At 49.8% G+C, this 19,764-nt stretch overlaps 6 protein-coding genes across 6 annotated transcripts; 3 read left to right on the top strand and 3 right to left on the bottom strand.

The window, feature by feature from the left end:
- Window positions 1-10: 10 nt before the first annotated feature.
- On the bottom strand, window positions 11-1,283 carry TrAtP1_001032 (uncharacterized protein; the record flags this gene model as incomplete). The annotated part of the gene is made up of 2 exons (XM_066110830.1): window positions 11-32; window positions 535-1,283. 2 exons carry the CDS (start codon window positions 1,281-1,283, stop codon window positions 11-13), a joined length of 771 nt encoding a protein of 256 aa, XP_065966903.1.
- A 25-nt stretch (window positions 1,284-1,308) lies between these two features.
- On the bottom strand, window positions 1,309-3,003 carry TrAtP1_001031 (uncharacterized protein; the record flags this gene model as incomplete). The annotated part of the gene is made up of 1 exon (XM_014090962.2): window positions 1,309-3,003. One exon carries the CDS (start codon window positions 3,001-3,003, stop codon window positions 1,309-1,311), a length of 1,695 nt encoding a protein of 564 aa, XP_013946437.2.
- A 4,139-nt stretch (window positions 3,004-7,142) lies between these two features.
- Window positions 7,143-9,534, bottom strand: TrAtP1_001030 (uncharacterized protein). Its single transcript, XM_066110829.1, has 2 exons — window positions 8,861-9,534; window positions 7,143-8,797 (listed from the first exon to the last, which is right to left on the bottom strand). The coding sequence occupies exons 1-2, from the start codon at window positions 9,129-9,131 to the stop codon at window positions 7,338-7,340; spliced, it is 1,731 nt and encodes a 576-aa protein (XP_065966902.1). The 5' UTR covers window positions 9,132-9,534; the 3' UTR covers window positions 7,143-7,337.
- Window positions 9,535-9,685: 151 nt separating this feature from the next.
- TrAtP1_001029 (uncharacterized protein) lies at window positions 9,686-11,961 on the top strand. Its single transcript, XM_014090960.2, has 8 exons — window positions 9,686-10,011; window positions 10,123-10,423; window positions 10,480-10,797; window positions 10,857-10,992; window positions 11,056-11,064; window positions 11,125-11,189; window positions 11,240-11,347; window positions 11,400-11,961. Exons 1-7 carry the CDS (start codon window positions 9,932-9,934, stop codon window positions 11,300-11,302), a joined length of 972 nt encoding a protein of 323 aa, XP_013946435.1. The 5' UTR covers window positions 9,686-9,931; the 3' UTR covers window positions 11,303-11,347; window positions 11,400-11,961.
- A 209-nt stretch (window positions 11,962-12,170) lies between these two features.
- On the top strand, window positions 12,171-17,944 carry TrAtP1_001028 (uncharacterized protein). The gene is made up of 6 exons (XM_066110828.1): window positions 12,171-12,394; window positions 12,469-12,535; window positions 12,594-12,974; window positions 13,026-13,114; window positions 13,167-15,665; window positions 15,727-17,944. Exons 1-6 carry the CDS (start codon window positions 12,317-12,319, stop codon window positions 17,758-17,760), a joined length of 5,148 nt encoding a protein of 1,715 aa, XP_065966901.1. The 5' UTR covers window positions 12,171-12,316; the 3' UTR covers window positions 17,761-17,944.
- Window positions 17,945-18,291: 347 nt separating this feature from the next.
- On the top strand, window positions 18,292-19,571 carry TrAtP1_001027 (uncharacterized protein; the record flags this gene model as incomplete). Its single annotated transcript, XM_014090958.1, has 2 exons — window positions 18,292-18,394; window positions 18,457-19,571. The coding sequence occupies 2 exons, from the start codon at window positions 18,292-18,294 to the stop codon at window positions 19,569-19,571; spliced, it is 1,218 nt and encodes a 405-aa protein (XP_013946433.1).
- Between the last annotated feature and the right edge of the window lie 193 nt (window positions 19,572-19,764).

The following is a 19,764-nucleotide window of genomic DNA, read 5'->3' as shown; positions in this document are numbered from 1 at the left end:
AATCAATCAATCATAGCGCCCTCTCAGCCTTCCTTTCCAACACGCAGCAAATATTAGCCCAAAGCCTTGATCTTTTTGATTTCGCTCCAGTCTATCCTCAATCATGTATGGAAAAAAGATGGAAAATAAATGAAGAGAAAAAGGGGACATAAAGAAAATCCATTTCCGATAATGCTGTTTGCTCCGGGTATCAATTTAAATGTGTTTGTCGGTAATAGTAACAGCTAACCCATTATATGTAGTAGAATGTGACGTAAAGAACAAAAAAGGGGGGGAAGAAGAAGAAGAAGAAGAAGAAGAAAGAGATATTATAAAATAATAATAGGTTCAAGATATATAACGCGGTGAAGAATCGAATGATGGTTGTGTTTTTGAGTCGCTCCTCGAGACTGCGGTAAAGGGTAGAGGGTGTAGAGAAGCATATATGAGTGTGGGAAGGTTGTTGCAAAAGCAGAAGGTATAGGTGGATAATTATATGTGTGAGTGTGAGACTTGGAGGATATCTCCTTTCTCATTCAGTCGTCGTCTCCCCACCACCCCGGCTCGGTATCTCTTCGCACGAATCCAACGGCACTCAAACGTGCTGTATTCATCGCAGCACGGCGCGGCGGCCGCGGTTGAGAGAAGGTCTCGTTGGATATCGGGCTGTCTGGTCGGGGCACGTCTTCACTGCCATCCTCAGAGAGGCGGGTAAGTTTGGGGCTTGATATGACGCTCTCAGCCTGAGGCTGCTGCCGTGTTGCCTTGTTCTTGAACCTAGAAGTGCGCTTATCCTCTGGATGATCCCAAGACATGGCATGGTATCCTGATGAGCTGGTTGAGTCTTCAAGAGCTTGGCCGTCGCCACCAACTTGGTTCCACTGGCCATTATGTTGCTTGCCTTGGTCAAGATAGACACGGATATCATGCTGCTCCGGGTACTCTTCCGGACCGCGAGTGGAAGACACAAAAGATGCTCTTTCAGATGAAGTGTCTGTGGTCAAGCGAGAGGGTGCTCGATACTGCTCATCTTCGCTGTAGGGGTGTTCCGGAATGGATGCACTCATCAACGAACTGGCCCCGGATTGTCGATGCTTTGAGCTATGAGACGGGGGCGCGGGGAAATCAAAATCAAGCATGGAGTCGGTCACCATTACTTGTGATGGGCTTGAGACGTGTCTTCTGCCTTGTCGACCGTCTAACGGAGGTCGATTGCTAGGCCCCAACTGCGATTTTTCACGCATGGCCTGAGTCTTCTTGCGGAGCGCAGATATGAGCATCTCCTCTTGGCGGGTAAGCGTCATGACGCGACCTTGGCTGCCAGAATCATCAATGGATGACCGAGCGGATCGTAAATAGAAGTTGGCTGAGGAGGGACTGAGTGGTGGTGTTGGCTCGTCGGGCTGGTCTGATGATGTAGCAAGGGACTCGCGTCGCAAAGAAGACCCGGGGCCACTGGTTAGCAGTGCCAACGCCTTTTGCCGATCCATTTCCGCCTGAGACGGCCGGCGTGCAGGCAAAACAGTGACAGGGGGGAGAGTCTTCTGCCCCATAGCCGTTTTGACTTGTCATGCCTGATCCTGTTGAGTTTGTAGATCCAAGTGAAGGCTTGGGTGAGGGAGCACGGGCGCCGTCTCTGTAGGGGAGACTCAGTCGGGAAGGAGAAGGCGAATGCCTTTGTTTGCGTTCAGTGCCGGGAATAGCAATGTACGTGTTGGCGGGCGCGAAGCTCGTCTTCTTATTCGTTGCCATACCTGACTCACGCCCTGAAGGCTGGCGTGGTCGTGACTTATTCGGTATTTCTGGTAATGGTCTGGTTGGATGAGGAAGAGGGATGTGGTCCAACCTAGTGGAAGATCTGCCATCATCATCCTCCTCGGAGTCAGAAGACAGAAGCAGCACGCTCTTCTCCTGGAAATCAGCTTCCACCATCCCTCCGTCGGTAATCCTAGAGGCTCTTGAAGTTCGAGTGTGTCTACTCGAAACACTTCTAGCTCCATCACCTGGCGATGAAGAGTAGTCTGACTGGGCCACTGCCTTTGCATCGTGTGATTCGCTTATGGGCTTGTGAAGCCAATCGAGATTTTGCCGTGGTGGCACTTCTCGCCACTCCCCTTCCGTCCGACCATCAGCTGGGTCAGTCTTGTGAGCAGTGTTGTTTGTGAAATCGTCGTCGTCGTCAAGGCCATGCCGGAAGGTCATCTGTTCATAGTGGTCATATAATGTGGAGAGCCCGTTATCTGAAAGCTGTGTCGTCATTCGCCGGGCCTCCCCTGTGCCTGGTGGGGATTGTTCGGCAGCGAAAGATCGAAAGCTGTCTTTTGTTCGCCGTTTAAACATGCCGCGTAAATCGCTCTGCCGATGAGATGGAGTGGAAAATGGAGATGAGAGCGTAGGGGTTTTGGCTGAGCCATTTGATAGATTGGGATTAGAGGTATCCGACTCTTTCTTAGACAATCGAGGGGTCGGTCCCACGCTTGAAAATTCGAGTTTCGGGGGCTTTTTTCGTAGCTTTGCAGATTCATTATTATTGTCAGTATCTTGGAAGTGGTGTGTCTTTGCGGAGAGGCCATTATTCATAATCGGGATCGAGGCTTGTCGTGAGATGGACCGCGAATGTTTCGATTTGTCGTGCCAAGATTTAATAGTTGAAGATGACTGTGCTTTTTTGAGGGTTCCAGGCAATGCCATTGCCCCAAAGCCAACACTATCGGCGAGAGCACTGAGCCTCAGATTTGAAGGTGATGGTCCACGCTCTTTTCTCAAGTCGGCATCAGTCCTTGCCATCCTTGTCTGGCCGCTAGATAAATCAAAATCCAGATCGTCCAGGGTCGAGTTTTCGTAAACACTACTAGCAACATTTATGGTTGGCTGTGGGGTGCTGTGAATTGAAGAAGCATCGATGCTGAGTGGTGTCGAGCCCAGGATTTTATGAGCCTTACTCATGGGCATCATTGGCGGTATTGGCGGTTGAGGCTCCTGCGGCTTTTTACGTGCCGGTCTGGAAAAGTTGAATTTCCTCATCTTGTCAGATTCCCTCCAAAGCGCCCTAAGAAAAAAAAAAGAGGTCCGTCTCAACCCTGGTTATCGTCGTGCTACTTTTCCGTCATCTGACAATATGGTTCGAATAAGTCGTGAAAGAGACGAAATGAATCAGTCCAGCTGTGCTCTAGACTCCAAGGACCTCGAGGACTCAATAAGACGTTGATGCTGGGGTATGAATATGAGGGTATTGCAGAAAAAAAGAGAACAGGAAAAGAAAAGCAGAATATAGCTTGTCGTTCGCGAATGCCGCTTTGTTAGCGGGGCCCCATTCTTATCGCGTATCTTCGCCGTCGCTTTGCCTGTACAGAGCAATAGATGAGCAGAGAGAAAGGAAACAGAGAGAAGGCGCAATAAGAGCACAGAATTTCTCTGCCCAGCCGGAAGGATGGATAGCGGTTATGGCGGGGAAAAGACGCGAGTTGCAAAACGAGACTGACAAGATCGGGAATGGGGGCTCTCGTGTAAATGAACAAAAAGGAAAGCTGCGGGTGCCGTCCAGGATGTTGTGAAGCGAGGTCTAGTGTTCTGCAATGCTTGATTAGACCACTGCAGAATCCGCAACAAGTCTCCACACTGTAATTACCTGGAGCAATATACACAATGCGACCAGCCGATCATGAACGACCAGGGAGCATGATGCGAGGATACAAATAAGGTAAGGTCTTGGCAGCATGCGCAGGCACTTGGACGTGCTCCGTGCTGTAGAAAAAGAGGCGTCGTCCGGGAAATGATGCCTCTGCGGGTAACCGGTGGTCGATGGCAGCTTTGTCCCTTTTTTTCCCTATTTCCTTGTCCCGCTTCTTCGTGGCAGAAGGACAGGCGAAAGAATCAGCCCTGGCTGAGCCAAGAGGGGAGGGAAACAACCCCGTCGTCGACAGCAATATGGATTGTCTCAGATGATGCCGAAAGTTTACAGGGCTTCACAACAGATCACCGACTTGGATGCAGCGCCATCGACTCCTCGAAGAGCAAGGGTTACCGAAGCCATACAGGAGTTTCTCGCTACAAGCCCGGCAACAGATTGGAATTGGTCGGCAGTATCAGTGGTCAGACACACACACACACATGCGCATTCATGCACCACACCCGCTGGTGTACTCCGTACTATCTCTATTAGCGGTAGCGTGTGCCTGTCGACTGAAGCTAAGGGCCATGTATAAGAGCTTGCGGGAGATGAGTCGTGCCAATGGCCAACGTGCCAGGCGGACTCCTTCGTCGGCAGTGAGGGCGAGGGCTGTACGAGCACGCCATAGAATGCCCCGGGCTCTGCACGTACAGTACTTGTACAATCAACGCCCCGTGTCGGTACTTGTCACCTGTGCGAGGCAGCTTGGCAGCCTTCAAATTATCTCGGACGGAGGGCTTTGCTGGGGTGCCGCTAGCCACGATCTCCACGGCAGACCCATGCTCGCGGCCTTGTCTTCCCTGTCAATAGTCAACAGTAGCACTAAGCCTGGGCAGCGCCGGCGCGGCGGGCTTGCAGATATTTTCGTACCAACACGGACTTTTGCGACGAGTAATAACGGTGGCACAGAATGCCTCAATGCGTAGACGCAGCCCGAACCGCCTTCTGGACCGTCTGGGAGGCTTCTATGTCTGTGCAGACGCGGGCACGATGTCATCCCAGTCAATGAGTCGGTGTCGTGTCGTCTCCTGCGCTGACCAGCCATCGGGCGACGACGCGTCTAATCTCCGCGGGGACCCGTCTCTGGGGGCTAGAGCACCGTACTCAGCCTTTCTGCAGCGCGCCGCACCACATGGCAAGCACAGAATGACGTCCGGGTGGTGGCGACGAGCAACAGCGCAGAGGTGGGAAATGAGAAGTGAGGTCAATTCCAGGGATCCCCCCTTCAGAGGCCCCTCCCGCTGCAGGTGCCTGAGGTGGCAGCCCCCGCGGCAGCTCCTTGCTTAGCGATGCCTCGTAGTGACGATTTCCAGGGCTTCAGCGTGCTAAGGCGCCCGGATCGGCCGCTGAAAGCCACTAGAACATCCCTAACTTGCATGCATGCACGGGCATACATATCAGAGCTGATGCATCAAAATCTGGAAACATGAACAAACAACGTCCTGTCGTCCAGCAATGCACGGCTATCAGCCGAATCTCCGAACACAGAAACTGACAGCTGAAGATGGCTGACCTACACAGCATGCATTACCTGTTGCACAGCTGCATGCATGTAGGTAATAATCACCCGCAGATGGCGTTTTTGCTGTGCAAATAAGAAGGCCGCAATATCCAGTCTGCAGCTCGTGGAGCTACCCGAGGCACAAAGTCGATTCATCTGGGGAATCTGATTTTCTGCATGTTTCGTACTACGCGCGCAAGCAAAGCCGGCGGATTTGCTCAACTGAGACATCTCAGAGCAAACTGTCAAAATCATCATCGTTCATCCCCTTCCTGCAGCTACAGGGAGGTCCCTAGACCGCTTGCCTCAGCTCTGGGGTGGCCACGTTTCTCTGCAAACTTGAACATGGATTGACGGGAACGGAGCACCAGCTGCGCTCAGCGCATCCCTAATACTACCCCTATGTCTGTAGAGACAAGCCGCTGATCTTTCATCAAGCCACTTAATTGCCACGATAGCCAGATATTGTGGGTAGCGGCTGAATGTTCTCGATGGAGATGCCGTGGCACAGCTGCGGTGTTCCCGTCAACCTTTGTGGCACATATTAGAGGATTCGGTAAGAGATGGTTTCATCCGATGATGAACGCAAGGACCAACAAATCGGCTAGGATGTGTTATTACACAAGTTGACAAGGTATAGGACGCTTCGATATTTCATGTTCAAAGTGGCTCTGATCGGCGGCTTTCTTGTCTCTCATCCCTTCTAATTACGAAGCAGCAGTATCAGCATCTATACTTCTATACTAGCACTTGCTTCAATACGGGAGGCAGCCGGAACTACGGAGCAGATTATAATTGCATTCAAGTATGCAGGGGAAGATTTTCATGCTCGCGAGGCAAGGGATAGGCCAGATCGTCGGTCATCTATGACTTGCAACTTAGATATCCCCGACTCCTTGCCTTTACTAATCTACTACTCGTATAAGTGAAGACAAGATATCTACATGTACCAGGATGCGTATAGATAAGATGACACAACCAAGACTTGATTCACAGCCCAAGCGGAGAAAACAGACAAACAGACGTCGAACATTACTAGCACAGCCAAGACCAGGCTCACTGTCTTAGTCGCAAACTTTCAGCCCGGCAGCACGAGGACTGTCCGCCTATCCGCCGCCTGTTAACCCCGGGCATTTGTTCGTTTTGGCCGTTTGATTGGAATCAGAGACATCCGAAGCTTCGGTAGCATCGTCTCAAAGAGAGCGAGACATGACGTGGTCCATTATATTTGATTCATGGAAGCCTGCCATGAGGACAGCAACAATTGATGAACAAACAGCCTGCAATTATAGCGCTTGTTATATTTGCCGGCCAGTCAACTTGTAGAATTGCCCTACGAGCGCTAATCTTCAGCGTCATCTTTCTTGTTCCTGGTCAGTTCGTGCGCGTGATTCGTCTCTTTATCCATGCCGATATATAATTACGGCTCAATGCGGAGCCCGTTGACTTGCCATAACGGGATCGATCTATTGCAGCACGGCCCCTTGACTGGCCCGTTCGCATACAAGAACTTATTTTTGCCTTCTTTTTTACTCCCTTGTTTGCTTTCTGTATCTTATTCAACAATTTTGGAGTTGGGTGCTCAAATATATTAGTTACGCTTCCAAAATGGGAGATGCCATGTTCATTTGCATGTAGCTACGCCTTGCTCGGGAGGGCGCCATGTGCGCGCCAAAACTCGTCTGAAGTCTCAGTCGGCCACGGCTTAGTCTGAAGCTCATTTCAATTTCCAACAACTTATTGGCCTAGGGAAACTGTAATACGGAGCGCAGGCCAACGGGGAAGGGAATGACTCGATGGCAGGGTGGAGGCCGCTACGGTAGGAACCTGATCCATCATTTGCACTTTTGCCACGCGCCGAATCGCCTGGTGCTGGAGCTCAGGATTTGACACCTGTTCCGCTACTAGACGTGACGGGGAGTGAAAATAGCTGGATCCAGTATAGAGGATAGCTTCTAAAATTACTACTCCGGACTGTCATAGAATATGGGGATGTGATTGAGCCTCAATTAGGGGCAAGATGCAGGAGTCTTAATAGCATTACATGACTAAGTCAGCCGTTACATTGACTAGATCCAGATCATTCTAAAATAGCTAACGATATAGTCACAGCGTTAAATAACGTTCATATACAGAAATAGAGGGCTGAAAAGTATTACCCTGCCCAAGATACTCCGTCTAAAGCACTCAGAGACGTAGATGAGGAGGCCATCCCTCTCGAGAACTATTCTCCGTACTCAGTCTATAACGAAACCACCACTCTTGAACTCCTATTTTATGTTCGGAATTGCCCTTGACGGCCTCTTGGATCTTATGCGTTCGGAAGACAACTTCCACCCCTTGCCCATTCATATCGTCGAGCCGACCCTGGGAAAATCGGCGCCACCACTCCAGGACGTCTACTCGTCCGTAGGCTGTTGCTGTAAAAATCACTTCTTCCGCATCAAAGACGACGTTTTCGTCGCCCTTCAACTTGCGCCATGTTTCCAAGACATGGACGTGTCCGTATTTGCTGGCTACCAAGGCCACGCCGCCTTCGTATCCGGCACTTATCCCAGAAGCATGCCACCATCGCAGCACGTCCGCGTGGCCATTCCTGGCAGCCCATAATAGCGATCTTCCCGAGTGTAAGGCAATGGTATGATCTTGGGCTGCAGTATAGAGCCACCAGTCAAGGACTAGGAGATGACCGTTGCTACTCGCCTGTTCTAGCGAGACTTTGGTATACAGCAGCGGTAGCCCCGACTGCTTCCACCACTGCAATACCTGCACATGGCCATTCTTAGACGCACCATCTATGGCCTCTGTACCGTATACATGTCGGTTTTGAAAATGTTGACTATTCTTCCAGTAATTTAGAACCTCAATCTGGGGATAATATGCCGATGCTTTCGTTGGAAGAAAAGCGCCATCAAACGCCTTGAACAACCGGGGGTGATTGGCCTCTAAGTAAGCAAGAACTTGGACAAGGGCGAACCGTATAACCAGTTTTACAGCTAGCACTGGCAAAATGTGGAAGTCCGCTGGTGCGTCAGATAATTTCGCACATATAGCTGCCGTATCGCTTGAGAGGATCGTCCAGTTCAGCTCGTGGGTATAAACGAGTAAAGGATTGCCCAAACCGCCGGCCTGCATGCTCCATTCTGTTGGCATCGGAAGATTGGTTTCGATACCCAATGCACTGGCCAGCTCCCAATCTCCGGTAAATCTCAGTATTCTACTCCATAACTCGAACGGTAGCCCCGGGAGAGCCTTTGTGCCATTTGGTACAGCAACCGTTCTGGTAGCCCCTTCGACATCCCGACCAAGGTTTAGCAAATCGGCTTGATTTTGGATGAGAATGAGTAGATGTCTAAATCCACTCCAATTTGTGGCCTGCTGAGGATGTGCCGCATCTTCATAGTGCCACAAGATGGGCTCCATGACATGGATACAAGGCCGTGTTCTCTGGAGTTCATCCAGCTGCTGTTGGACGACCGGGCTCAGCCACACGTTGTCATCCATTCCAGGCACCATAATCACGCCTTTCTCAGCCTTATTCCAGTTTCTCAAGAGGTCTTCAAGGAAGGTGTCTGCCACTCCAGCCAACATTTTGCCAATGCCATTCATATCAAGTGGCACACAAACCAAGAGATCAGCCCAGTCGACTAGATCGCAGATGTTTAGTCCAGACTGCCTGAAAAGAGAACCTTCTGAATCAAGCTGCGCACCGCCTAGAGGTGAATTTTGAATGGTGATAACCAGCTGGTTAAGTCTCGGAGAAGGATCATCAACCACAGCTCTCATCTCAATACGGCGATCCTTAGAAAGCCGCACCACGAGTGGTTGAGCCCACGAAGAGTGCCGGGTTCCCGTGGCAGCGACGAGCAGGCGCAGCTGACGAAACTCTAGCGAAGTTTCGTCAAGAGAGAAACAGGCCATTGAGTCAGAGTAGCTAGGTCGCTGCGGCCGATGAGAGGGGGATTGCCTGACAGAAGACATGGCTATCTGTAGTGTAGAATATTCTATAAAAAGGAGAGGTGATTTCGATGGCACTATAGCCGGCGCTCACGGAATGATTCGCAACTTACAGTAGTAATCATATACCACTAGCTGAAGCATCAACAATCAATTTCGCGGCCGATGAATTGCCTTATCATCCGCCTTCCGGCAGATCCAATTCAGTGCCGCCCTGGCAGCTGTATCATATCATGGCATGCTCCGAAAGCACAGCTCGCGTCCAGTAAATGTTCAAAAACTGCTGCTGTATAGAAAATCACAGGATAGATGGAACATAAGAGGCTCGTAACACTAGCTGCAGTATAGCTCTGACAATTCGCGTATATGATTCATGGACTCGATGCGCCGTGCGGGTTTACTTCAAGATGCGCCGAGCTCATGTACTTGGTGGCGATTGCCTCTCCGCACTCAATACAAACGACGCTCCGAGATACTCCGTACAGTGCCAAACAAACGCGCAAAGCGGCTGTCACATGACTGCCCCGAGCGTCAATCTGCTGCTTGTACTCCATACTGGCGTCTAACAAGTCTGCGCCGCAAACTTTCGTCACGGCGGCGATCCGTCGGAGCAGAAAAAAAGTCAATTTAGACTCTTCTTTAACTTCAATTGCCATCAACAGCAAGCTTCATAACTCTGCCATTTTGCTCCTTTCATCCATCACAGATTCTGCTTTGCTTCTTCCTGCATACTCACCACTCACTATACTACTCATCCGCCCCCACTAATTTTTTTTCTCTACTTTTTTCTCCCTGCAGAGACAACTTCTGCTCCCTCACTAACGATGTTGGACCAAATGGCGAACGAAATCAAGCTCATATCTGGGAGCTCCCACCCAGAGCTCAGTGCTCTGGTCGCTAATCGGTATGTCTAGTAAGGTGGCTGTGAGATGGAAAAGGAAATCACGGAAGAAAATGAGATTTGGGACAGATGAGTCAGTGGTCTACAAGAACCGGACTGATTTTTCTGCGGCAGACTTGGCATCAGCATCGCCAATACCATGAGCCTCAACTACTCCAACCAAGAGACTAGTGTGTCGATTGGCGAGTCTGTTAGAGATGAAGATGTCTTTATTCTTCAGTCGACAGCGCCTGGCGATGTCAACGATGGCCTGATGGAACTGCTCATCATGATTCACGCCTGCCGCACTGCGTCGGCTAGACGTATCACAGCCGTCATCCCCAACTTCCCCTATGCACGACAGGACAAGAAAGACAAGTCCCGTGCTCCCATCAGCGCTAGGCTGATAGCAAACATGCTGCAAGTTTCAGGATGCGTGCGTTAAACTCATGCCCCTCCTTTGATTCTGATTGACGATCTAACATGCCTTAGAACCATGTCATTACTATGGACCTGCATGCCTCGCAGATCCAGGGCTTTTTCAATGTCCCCGTAGATAACTTGTATGCCGAGCCATCGGTCTTGCGATGGATTCGTGAGAACCTGGATGCCGAAAGCTGCATCATCGTCTCTCCTGATGCCGGCGGTGCGAAGCGTGCCACATCGATTGCTGATCGTCTCAACACTGGCTTTGCTCTGATCCACAAGGAGCGCCCAAGACCCAATGTTGTTGGTCGAATGGTGCTCGTCGGCGATGTTCAGGATAAGGTCGCCATCCTTGTGGACGATATGGCAGACACTTGCGGAACTGTATGTGACTGTTCAAGTTTTGACATTTTATGATCATGCGGCTAATAGTATTCCCACAGCTCGCAAAGGCGGCAGAGACCCTCAACCAGCACGGCGCGCGTCAAGTGTTTGCCATTGTCACACACGGTATCCTCAGTGGCAAGGCTATTGAGACTATTAACAACTCCTGCTTATCTGGCCTTGTTGTCACCAACAGTAAGTAATATCGAATGAAGTTGGACATTCCTTTTAACGACGAATTACTAACGTATAATCCAGCTGTTCCTCGTACGTTCCATAAAACTGCTTCTCGTGTAAATGTCTGTAATCTAACTAGGTGTGATGCAGTTGGCGATAAAACTGAGCGATGCCCTAAAATCAAGGTCATTGACGTAGCTGGCACGCTTGCCGAGGTATGATCATGTTTGCTCACTGTCCTCTTCATTACGCTGACCTCTGATAGGCCATTCGACGAACCCACAATGGCGAATCGGTATCATATCTCTTTACGAATGTTCCTGTTTAATGTAAAGTTTCTTTAAAACGTTGTTTTACTTGATTTAAAATTTTGGTATGCCATCACTCCATCTGTGGTCAGAAAGCTTTGCTAACGCTTATTCAAGGCTGCGTGGTTTGGTTAGGCTTTGGTTAGATACTGTGCCAGCCGATACTTGGGATAACTGGGTGTGACGAAATTTCCTTTAAAAACTCTTCAAATTGTCGAGATTAGCATAGAATGCTTTCCCCAAAAACATAGTTACTGGCAACTCAGATCACAGATCATGTGCGGCCCCTTGTCACTATTTAAAGTGCTTTTGACAAGTACTATAAGCTTGGCACATCATATCCTCCCAAAGCTAGAGTGTACATTGCAGCTAGGCATGCTTGGCATTCGACGTTATAGCAAACGTCATAGTAAATCCTCCGTTGGGGAGGGTAGGCAGGTGAGAGACGAGAAAGAAGTGGAAATATATTGTATGCGGATATGATAGGATGATTTACGGCGATATAGAACGAGACATGCGTAGTGCAACAAAAAGCGCATCGCAATACTTCAAAATTCAGCATAGAATTAAATGATTTGAGCGTTATGAATGCGGCAAGCTTTGACATTGGTTTATGTTGAGATGTCTCGTGCGCGAGATGAATCTTGTAAATTAAGATATGACATTCCGAGGAGGAAGCATTGTCCCTGAATAGATCTCTTCTCAACGTCTTAACTCATGGAGAGGGCCATACAATTAAAAAGGTACCTAGAGAGCACGTTAGCAGCTTGTCGCACCCCAGTGCTTCACGACTAGTACTATAATGGAAGAGTACAAAGGCGGTGAGTAAATTCTGCCGCTATGATGCACCCAAGCATACCACCTACACGACACCGTTGCGCTGTCCGTGATTTTATATGAAACTTAATTAGAGCTCGTGAGCAGCATAATCTTGTGACAACCACCCATTATTCCCACTCGAAGCTGCAGAAACGCGATATAAAGGCTGCACTTACATCAAATGCTCATGGGCGGACTATTCGGCCTCACCCAAGATGACGACGCAGCTTCTGGCCACGGAGCTAGCTAATCTCATTCAGGAGAGCAAGCGGAAACACAGTGACCTTCGACAGGTACGCATTTTTATCTTGTGGCTTCGTCTTTGGAAGCATATGGCTTCTTGTTTGCTCACGAATTCCTTCATTAGGCAGCTGAAAGATCCCTAGAGGAGCTGAAAGGCCTCGGCAATGTGTCCGAAGCCACAGCTCCTGAGCGTATGTGCTAGTGGATCCCTCTAATGGAAGCGATGCTTTACTGACTTGAACCTCTCAGTGCTCTCCCAAAAGTCCAGCTTTGTGAATCCCTTTATTATCGCATGTGGAACCAAGAATGCAAAATTCACCGGCATTGCGATAGTCTGTCTGCAGCGGCTCATCGTTGCGAAAGCGCTGCCCAGGGCCAAGCTCAACCAGGTCTTGGAGTCGTTGATGCAGGCATCATCGGCTGGGCTTGACGTTCAGTTAAAGATTCTGCAAGCGTTGCCTTCGCTGCTGCAGAACTACTCGTCAGATTTGAATGGCGACCTTCTTGTCACTGCCTTGAATATCTGCTTCATCTTGCAGAGTAGCAAGAATGCCATTGTGAATAATACCTCAGCTGCTACCCTCCAACAGCTGGTTGTTTCAGTCTTTGATAAAGTAGTTGCCGAAGATAGTGAGTCTTTTGATCTGCTATCCGCATATTCATTTATTCTAACTAAAGCAGAGAACAATATTGATGCCCCTATTGTGGGAGAAGCGCCATCTGGGGATGGTAAAGTAGAGCTTCGCGCAGCCGCGTTGGATGCCTATCGTGTTAGCAACCCATCTACCTCAACAGGCATTTGACCTAAGCTAACTGTACCAGATTTTCAATGACTTATGCCTCTTGACTGAGAATCAACGGTCCGAGTTTTTACGGTTTTCAGGCTTGCAGCAAACATTTGGGTTAGAGTTGATCGAGTCAGTCATCACAAATCATGCAGCCGTCTTTACGAGCCATCCTGAGCAAACCCATATTCTCCGCGAGCGCGTTATGCCTCTTTTGATGAGTGCTCTTAAAGGGAGGCCATCGTTCGCCACAACTGTGAGACTCGTACGCATTCTCTATACCCTGTTGCGTCGCCATATTAGCGTCTTGCCTTCAGAGTGCGGCGATGCGCTCTTGCTGCTTACAACCCTCTTGGACCAAGATACCGCTGTGTGGAAGCGAGCGTTGTGCATGGAAGTATTTCGCGGCATATTTGCTGAACATGCCCTTGTCCGTCGCATATTCGCCATGTATGACGCCAAGGAGGGCGAGAAGGATATAATCAAAACACTTACCGCGACATTTGTTCGACTCAGTACTGAGAAGCCAGCAGTAATTGGTCTAGGCCATCAATCCACGATGCCGGTTGCCGATCCTTCTGGAAGCTCTGGCCTATCTGCAGACCCAGCCTTGATCGAAGCTACTAGTGTTACTGGAATAATCAGCGGCTCTGTTGGATTGGAGGGTTCCAGCGTAGGCATTAGCATACAATGGAGCTCTGTACGCGTTCCTTGTATAGACCAGCTGGACAAAACCGAAGCACCGGCTATTCCTGAATCGTATATCTACAGCTTGATACTAGCATGTGTCTCATCGCTGTCAGACGGGCTTGCCAAGTTTATCCTACCTCTTACAGTTCCTAACGAGAATCGAGCTCGGAGAAAAACATCAAGGCAGGATATGGGACGTAGCTCACCTGCTCCGTCCCAGCTAGAAGCAGAAGCCCCGCCTCGCGGAGGATTGCGGGAACGATCGGCTTCATTTAAGAGAAACCCCGTGCCGATTAATCCTCTGGAGCAGGAAGATCATCCTGCACACGCAGAGGTCAAGATTTGTTCGGAAATCGTCAACGAGTGCTGGCCTGCTATCCTGGCAACATGCTCGACCTTTTTATATGCCGCCCTGGACTCAGAGTATTACCACGGTTTGGTTCGCGCATTTCAACGATTTGCCCATGTTGCAGGCCTGTTGCAGCTTACAACGCCGCGAGATGCATTCTTATCTACACTTGGAAAAGCCGCTGTGCCTCCAAATATTCTGAGTGCATGCTTCAATGCCGGCCAGTCACGATCGGTAGCCACCACACCAACGGAAGCTCAGAACAGCGTTTTTAGCAATGCCCGTGGCCTTTTAAGCGTCGAAAGCTTGACACAGGTGTCGAGCCCTACTGAGAGGCAGCGACAAGGGTCCATGGATGCATCAATTACTCTTAATACACGTAACCTCCTCTGTCTACGAGCTCTACTCAATCTTGGCATTGCACTTGGTCCGACGCTTGGGCTCGCCTGGGGTATCATACTGGAGACGCTACAGCAGGCAGACTTTGTGCTCTATGTGACCGGAAAAGCCCCAGGGAGGAATCAGTCTCTAGGTCGCGGCGGACAAGATTACCAAAACGAAACAGAAGCCAATTCGCTCATGGCGAACTTCAGCACCGAAGTTCGATCGGTGGAAACGGCCGCCTCTAGATTGATCGAAAGCAGTGTTGACTTTCCCAACGAGTCGTTTATCGAGGTGGTTCAAGCCATCTGCGGCTTACTGCCAGATGAAGGCCAAGCAAACTCAAGCACACCAAACACAGAACAGCCACAGCAGAGCCAGCAGGGCAAAGCCTCATCTGGGCAGCATCGGCGGGTGCTCAGCTTCTCTAGCCAATCCTCGACAACATCCAATCAAGAACTTCAATTTGCACTGGCCAAGCTCGGGGAGATTGCCATGATCAATCTAGAACGACTACTGGCATACGATCCAAAAGAATCAGGTTGGAATTCCCTAATGCAGAGGTTGATTCAGACATTAGATTCGAGCGCCATTAGCCCACCGGTGAGAACAAGAGCCTCAGAGATTCTCGCAAAACTGGCGCTCGAAGCAGCTACTGCAGCGGGCGGACAATCCCCTGAAGTCCGAGGGGCTATTCAACTCAGATTGCTGGGAGCACTCCGTGACTCATTGAAATCTTTGCAGAAAGGCGGCCGAGATATCTCCGTTGCAAATGCGACAACCGATATTGAGATTCATAGAATCATTTTGGATGGCCTGCGAAGTATTATCGAAGATTGTGGGCAAACTCTAGTAAGCGGCTGGGATGTCACGTTTGATATCATCGGAAGCGTTTTCAAAACGAGAGAAGAGAATCTGGAAGAGGACAAGGAATCAGTCACCAGTGCTCGGAACCTGGGCACACGATCTTCCAAACTTGTGCGGTCTTCTTTCAGCTCACTTCAGCTCATTTGCTCAGATTTTCTACCATCGTTGCCCAACTCATGCTTCTTAATTCTGGTCGACACACTCTACAAATTCAGTTCACAAAATGACGATCTGAATATTGCATTGACGGTGAGTCTGGACCTGATACAGGATAAATTTAGGGAGCTATGACGCTAACAACACTTATTAGACTGTGACCTTTTTCTGGGCCCTGTCTGATTTCCTATCTGGCAAGGACAAGTCACTGGATATCACGATTGACTTGTTTCAAGACGCTGATGTGGACACGCTAGAGCGATTAGCAGCAGACCACGGCGGCCGAGGATCTGGCGCCGCCTTATGGATGCTATTGCTTTTGAGACTTACAGCCGTCGCCTCAGATGACAGGGTCGAGCTTCGCAATACTGCAATCCAAACACTGCTCCGAATTTTTGATGCATATGGCGAGAGACTCAGTCCTGAAGCTTGGTCAATATGCATCAAGTCAGTTGTGTTTAAACTACTAACCTCGCTTGAAGAAGAGCTACGAAGAACTAAGGATGAAGAAGCTGCTAAAAACGATAGGTCGGAGTGGCATGACACCGCGGTGGTTGTGCTAAATGGCATATCAACGCTGCTTGGAAACAACCTAGAGGTATTGACCGCACACTCATCGTTCAATAAGCTTTGGAATGAGCTGCTAGAACACTTGGCTACGTTGCTCGACTTTCAGGTCCTCGATATCAACACTGCAACTTTCAAAACGCTGGGGCACGTGCTCTCTCAGTCGGGTGATGAGGACAAGCCCGTTTTCAACGAGACAACGGTCACATTTGCTTGGGATCTATGGTCCCGTGGTATCCCAATCACTAAATCACCCGACGGGAAGATTCCGGACAACCAAAATTGTCTAACTGCATATGTGGCGGCTCTTCGAGAAGTTTACCGGCTCATCAAGTCTGATCTAACCGTAGAGAGGGTTCAGCGAATCCTTGCTTTGCTGCGAAAGACTGTTGAGGAAGCTTCTGTGGGGAGCTATGCCACAGATATTGATAATTTGACGCAGCTTCAGGCACAAATATTGGATGCAGTGAAAATGATTCGGACCGATATCGACGGCGTGCCATCGGCCCTGATCGTGCAAGTTGCCGAATTTGTGACCTTGGCCTATGATCAAGACTACGAGTCCCGACCTGTGTCAAAGAGAACATATGTTGCCATGTCAAAAGCCAGCATGCAAATGCTGGAGAGTCTCATTGTTAGCCACTCATCGGATGCAGATATCTATAAGAGCGGATCGGTCGTCACCGCCTTATCCGCCCTCTGCAGGCCGATTTCTCTCAAATACCAGTTTCCCATTACCACGAGATCTATTCAGCCCTGGAAACTGGCGACTTCTACTGCTTTGGTAGTCATACAAGCAACACTATCAAAGCTCGATGATCTTGACATACCCACAGCCACAATCCAAGACATCTGGCAGTTGATTGCTGAGATTGCAGATGGCATTCTCAGTGCTGACTGTAGCAATACACCACCCGGAACGGACATTGGAGATGACGAAGCGGCAGATATTGGTTCTTTCCAAAAGCTGGTGGAGCTGATTATCCCTCTGATAGGGTCAGAAAAGGTGAAGGAAGAAACTCGCAGCGCATACACTAAAAGCCTGTTCAAAACATCAATCATCCATGAACCGCCATCAGCCGACAAGCTCGCCCTTGAGGATGGAGAAGCTGGGCTGTCTAAGCTATATACACCACGGACCGGGCGCACAATATCTGATCCACCGACACTGCGCACGAAGATGGCCTATGTCGCATTTGAGGAACTCTTCTTGCTCATTTCAGTAGACGAACCGGCTGCTCACAAGCCATCTGCTGCTAAACCTATGGCGGATTACTCTGCTTGTAGAACGCGCATTGCTTGTTCCGCAGCACCGTATCTAGTTTTGCGATGCGCATTGACGCTCCGCGCCTATGTGTCTGACCAGCCACTCCGAGGCAAGATGCCGCAACCTCTAAGTCAGAGAAAGGAATTGCTGTGGACTCTACAAAAGGTGGTTTATTTGCAGAGCCAAAGCGAAGCGATATCACCTCTTGAAGGGGCTAAGAGCGAAAGTAGGAAGCATCTGCTGAGGCTGTACGTCTTGATTGTGAAGGCGTTGGGAGTGCATGGTGACGAGAAGGTGTTGTCACTTCTAAGGCAGGCGTTGGAAATTGTTGGTGGCGAGTTTGGAGCTGTGTAAGAAGAGAATGCTGCCTTACTAGTTTTCAGCGTGTTTGACCTGGATGGGAATTCGGCAAGTAATAGAAGAGTATGGCGAGTTGGTTATTTAGGTGCTCGTAGCAAAAATAGAAGAGGGTCCAGTTCAATGTGTTGATACTGTTGATATACTTCTGCTCAGTCCGCTCTTCTTCAGCGAGAGAGTCAAATATAATAAATTTAAATTGAAGTCTACACATTCCTAAGATCTTAATGTCTATCATAAACAAAAGCTTTGCAATTGATTATCGCGCCGCAAATTCACATTAGAATCCAGGGTAGTAGTGCTAGGCGTCCAACAATCGCTTTTCCGACGTAAATATGGCCCCACAGCGCCACAAAGGTAAGTCCCGTACCTGGACCTTAGTTAGACCACCGAAAATGACATCGCGGGGCAGAAAAAGTTGCACATGAAATATTCCAATACTTCTTTTCTCATGCCGTATATTTCCCCAACGCCAACAACTTTGTTCTACACCGCAGCCAGAAAACAAAATAAAAGGACTCACTACCAATGGGCAAATCCTCCAAAGACAAGCGTGACGCCTACTACCGGCTCGCGAAAGAGCAAGGATGGCGTGCAAGAAGCGCATTCAAGCTTCTCCAGCTTGACGAAGGTACCTACCTCTCTCAATCTCAAAGCTAACGACTTATTACTAAAATATTTTCCGTCCTGCAGAGTTCGACCTCTTCTCAAACGTTTCCCGTGTCGTCGACCTTTGCGCCGCCCCTGGCTCCTGGTCCCAGGTCCTTTCCCGAGTACTCATCAAAGGCGAGAAATTCGGCCGTTCAGCATGGCAAGATCGCGATGCCAAAGTGCGCCAGCAAATGCTCGGTGTCTTTTCCGACGCTTTTACGCCCGAACAGAAGGAATCAATAGAAAACTCCACCTGGTCTGGCGATGAGGCGGCGCAAAACAATGGAGTGGACGCAGCAGCCAGCCGAGATGTCAAAATCGTCTCCATCGATCTCCAGCCCATCTCCCCCCTCGCCGGCATCACGACTTTGCGGGCAGACATCACACATCCCGCCACCGTGCCGCTGCTCCTCTCTGCGCTCGACCCATCGTACGATCCTGCCGCCGTCGCAGGCACCCAAGCTCAGCATCCCGTCGATCTCGTTCTTAGCGATGGCGCCCCCGACGTCACGGGCCTTCACGATCTTGACATATACGTGCAGTCGCAGCTACTTTTCGCCGCGCTCAACCTCGCACTCTGCGTGCTGAAGCCGGGCGGCAAGTTTGTCGCAAAGATCTTCCGGGGCCGAAACGTGGACATTCTGTATGCGCAGCTCAAAATCTTCTTTGAAAAAGTCATCGTGGCGAAGCCGAGAAGTAGCAGAGCGAGCAGTGTGGAGGCTTTCATTGTATGCTTGAACTTTCGACCGCCAGCGGGCTTCCAGGCCAGTCTAGAGGAGCCGCTCGGAGTAGGGCAGCGCCTGGATACGCTGGTGCGAGAGAGGGAGATGCAGCTACCAATTGTCGCTGAAGCAACCATGCAATCAGAAAAGGGAACTTGGGACTGCAGCGCTGTATCGACGCCGGCGACATCACACGAGAGCGGAATCACGGAAGTGGAGGTATATGACGAGGTTGAAGGGAACAATATGGGAAATGGAGCCCGGTGGATTGCACCTTTTATTGCTTGCGGCGATCTATCGGCCTTTGACTCCGACGCTTCCTACCAGCTTCCCGAGGACTACGTCTCTCTAGATCCTGTCCAGCCTCCCATCGCTCCGCCATATAAGAGAGCCCTCGAAATGCGGGCTGGGCTATCCAAACCCGCCAAAGTGTAGAGACACAGGGGAAGATATAAATGAAGAAAAAAGAAGAAGAAGAAGAAAAATAATATCCAAAAAGCCCAATGTGCAAAAACTAACCGTGCCTCGCCGGTATATATCGATCGAGACTATGCAATGCTGAAAAAAAAAAAGGAAGACACGCGAGATACTAGGTGGAAACGGAAAACGAAAAGACCAAGGCAGAGTA

This window comes from Trichoderma atroviride, chromosome 1 (assembly GCF_020647795.1).
Source record: "Trichoderma atroviride chromosome 1, complete sequence".
NCBI lineage: Eukaryota > Fungi > Ascomycota > Sordariomycetes > Hypocreales > Hypocreaceae > Trichoderma > Trichoderma atroviride.
Note: the sequence above shows the minus strand (reverse complement) of the source record. Positions and strands in the feature narration are given on the sequence as shown.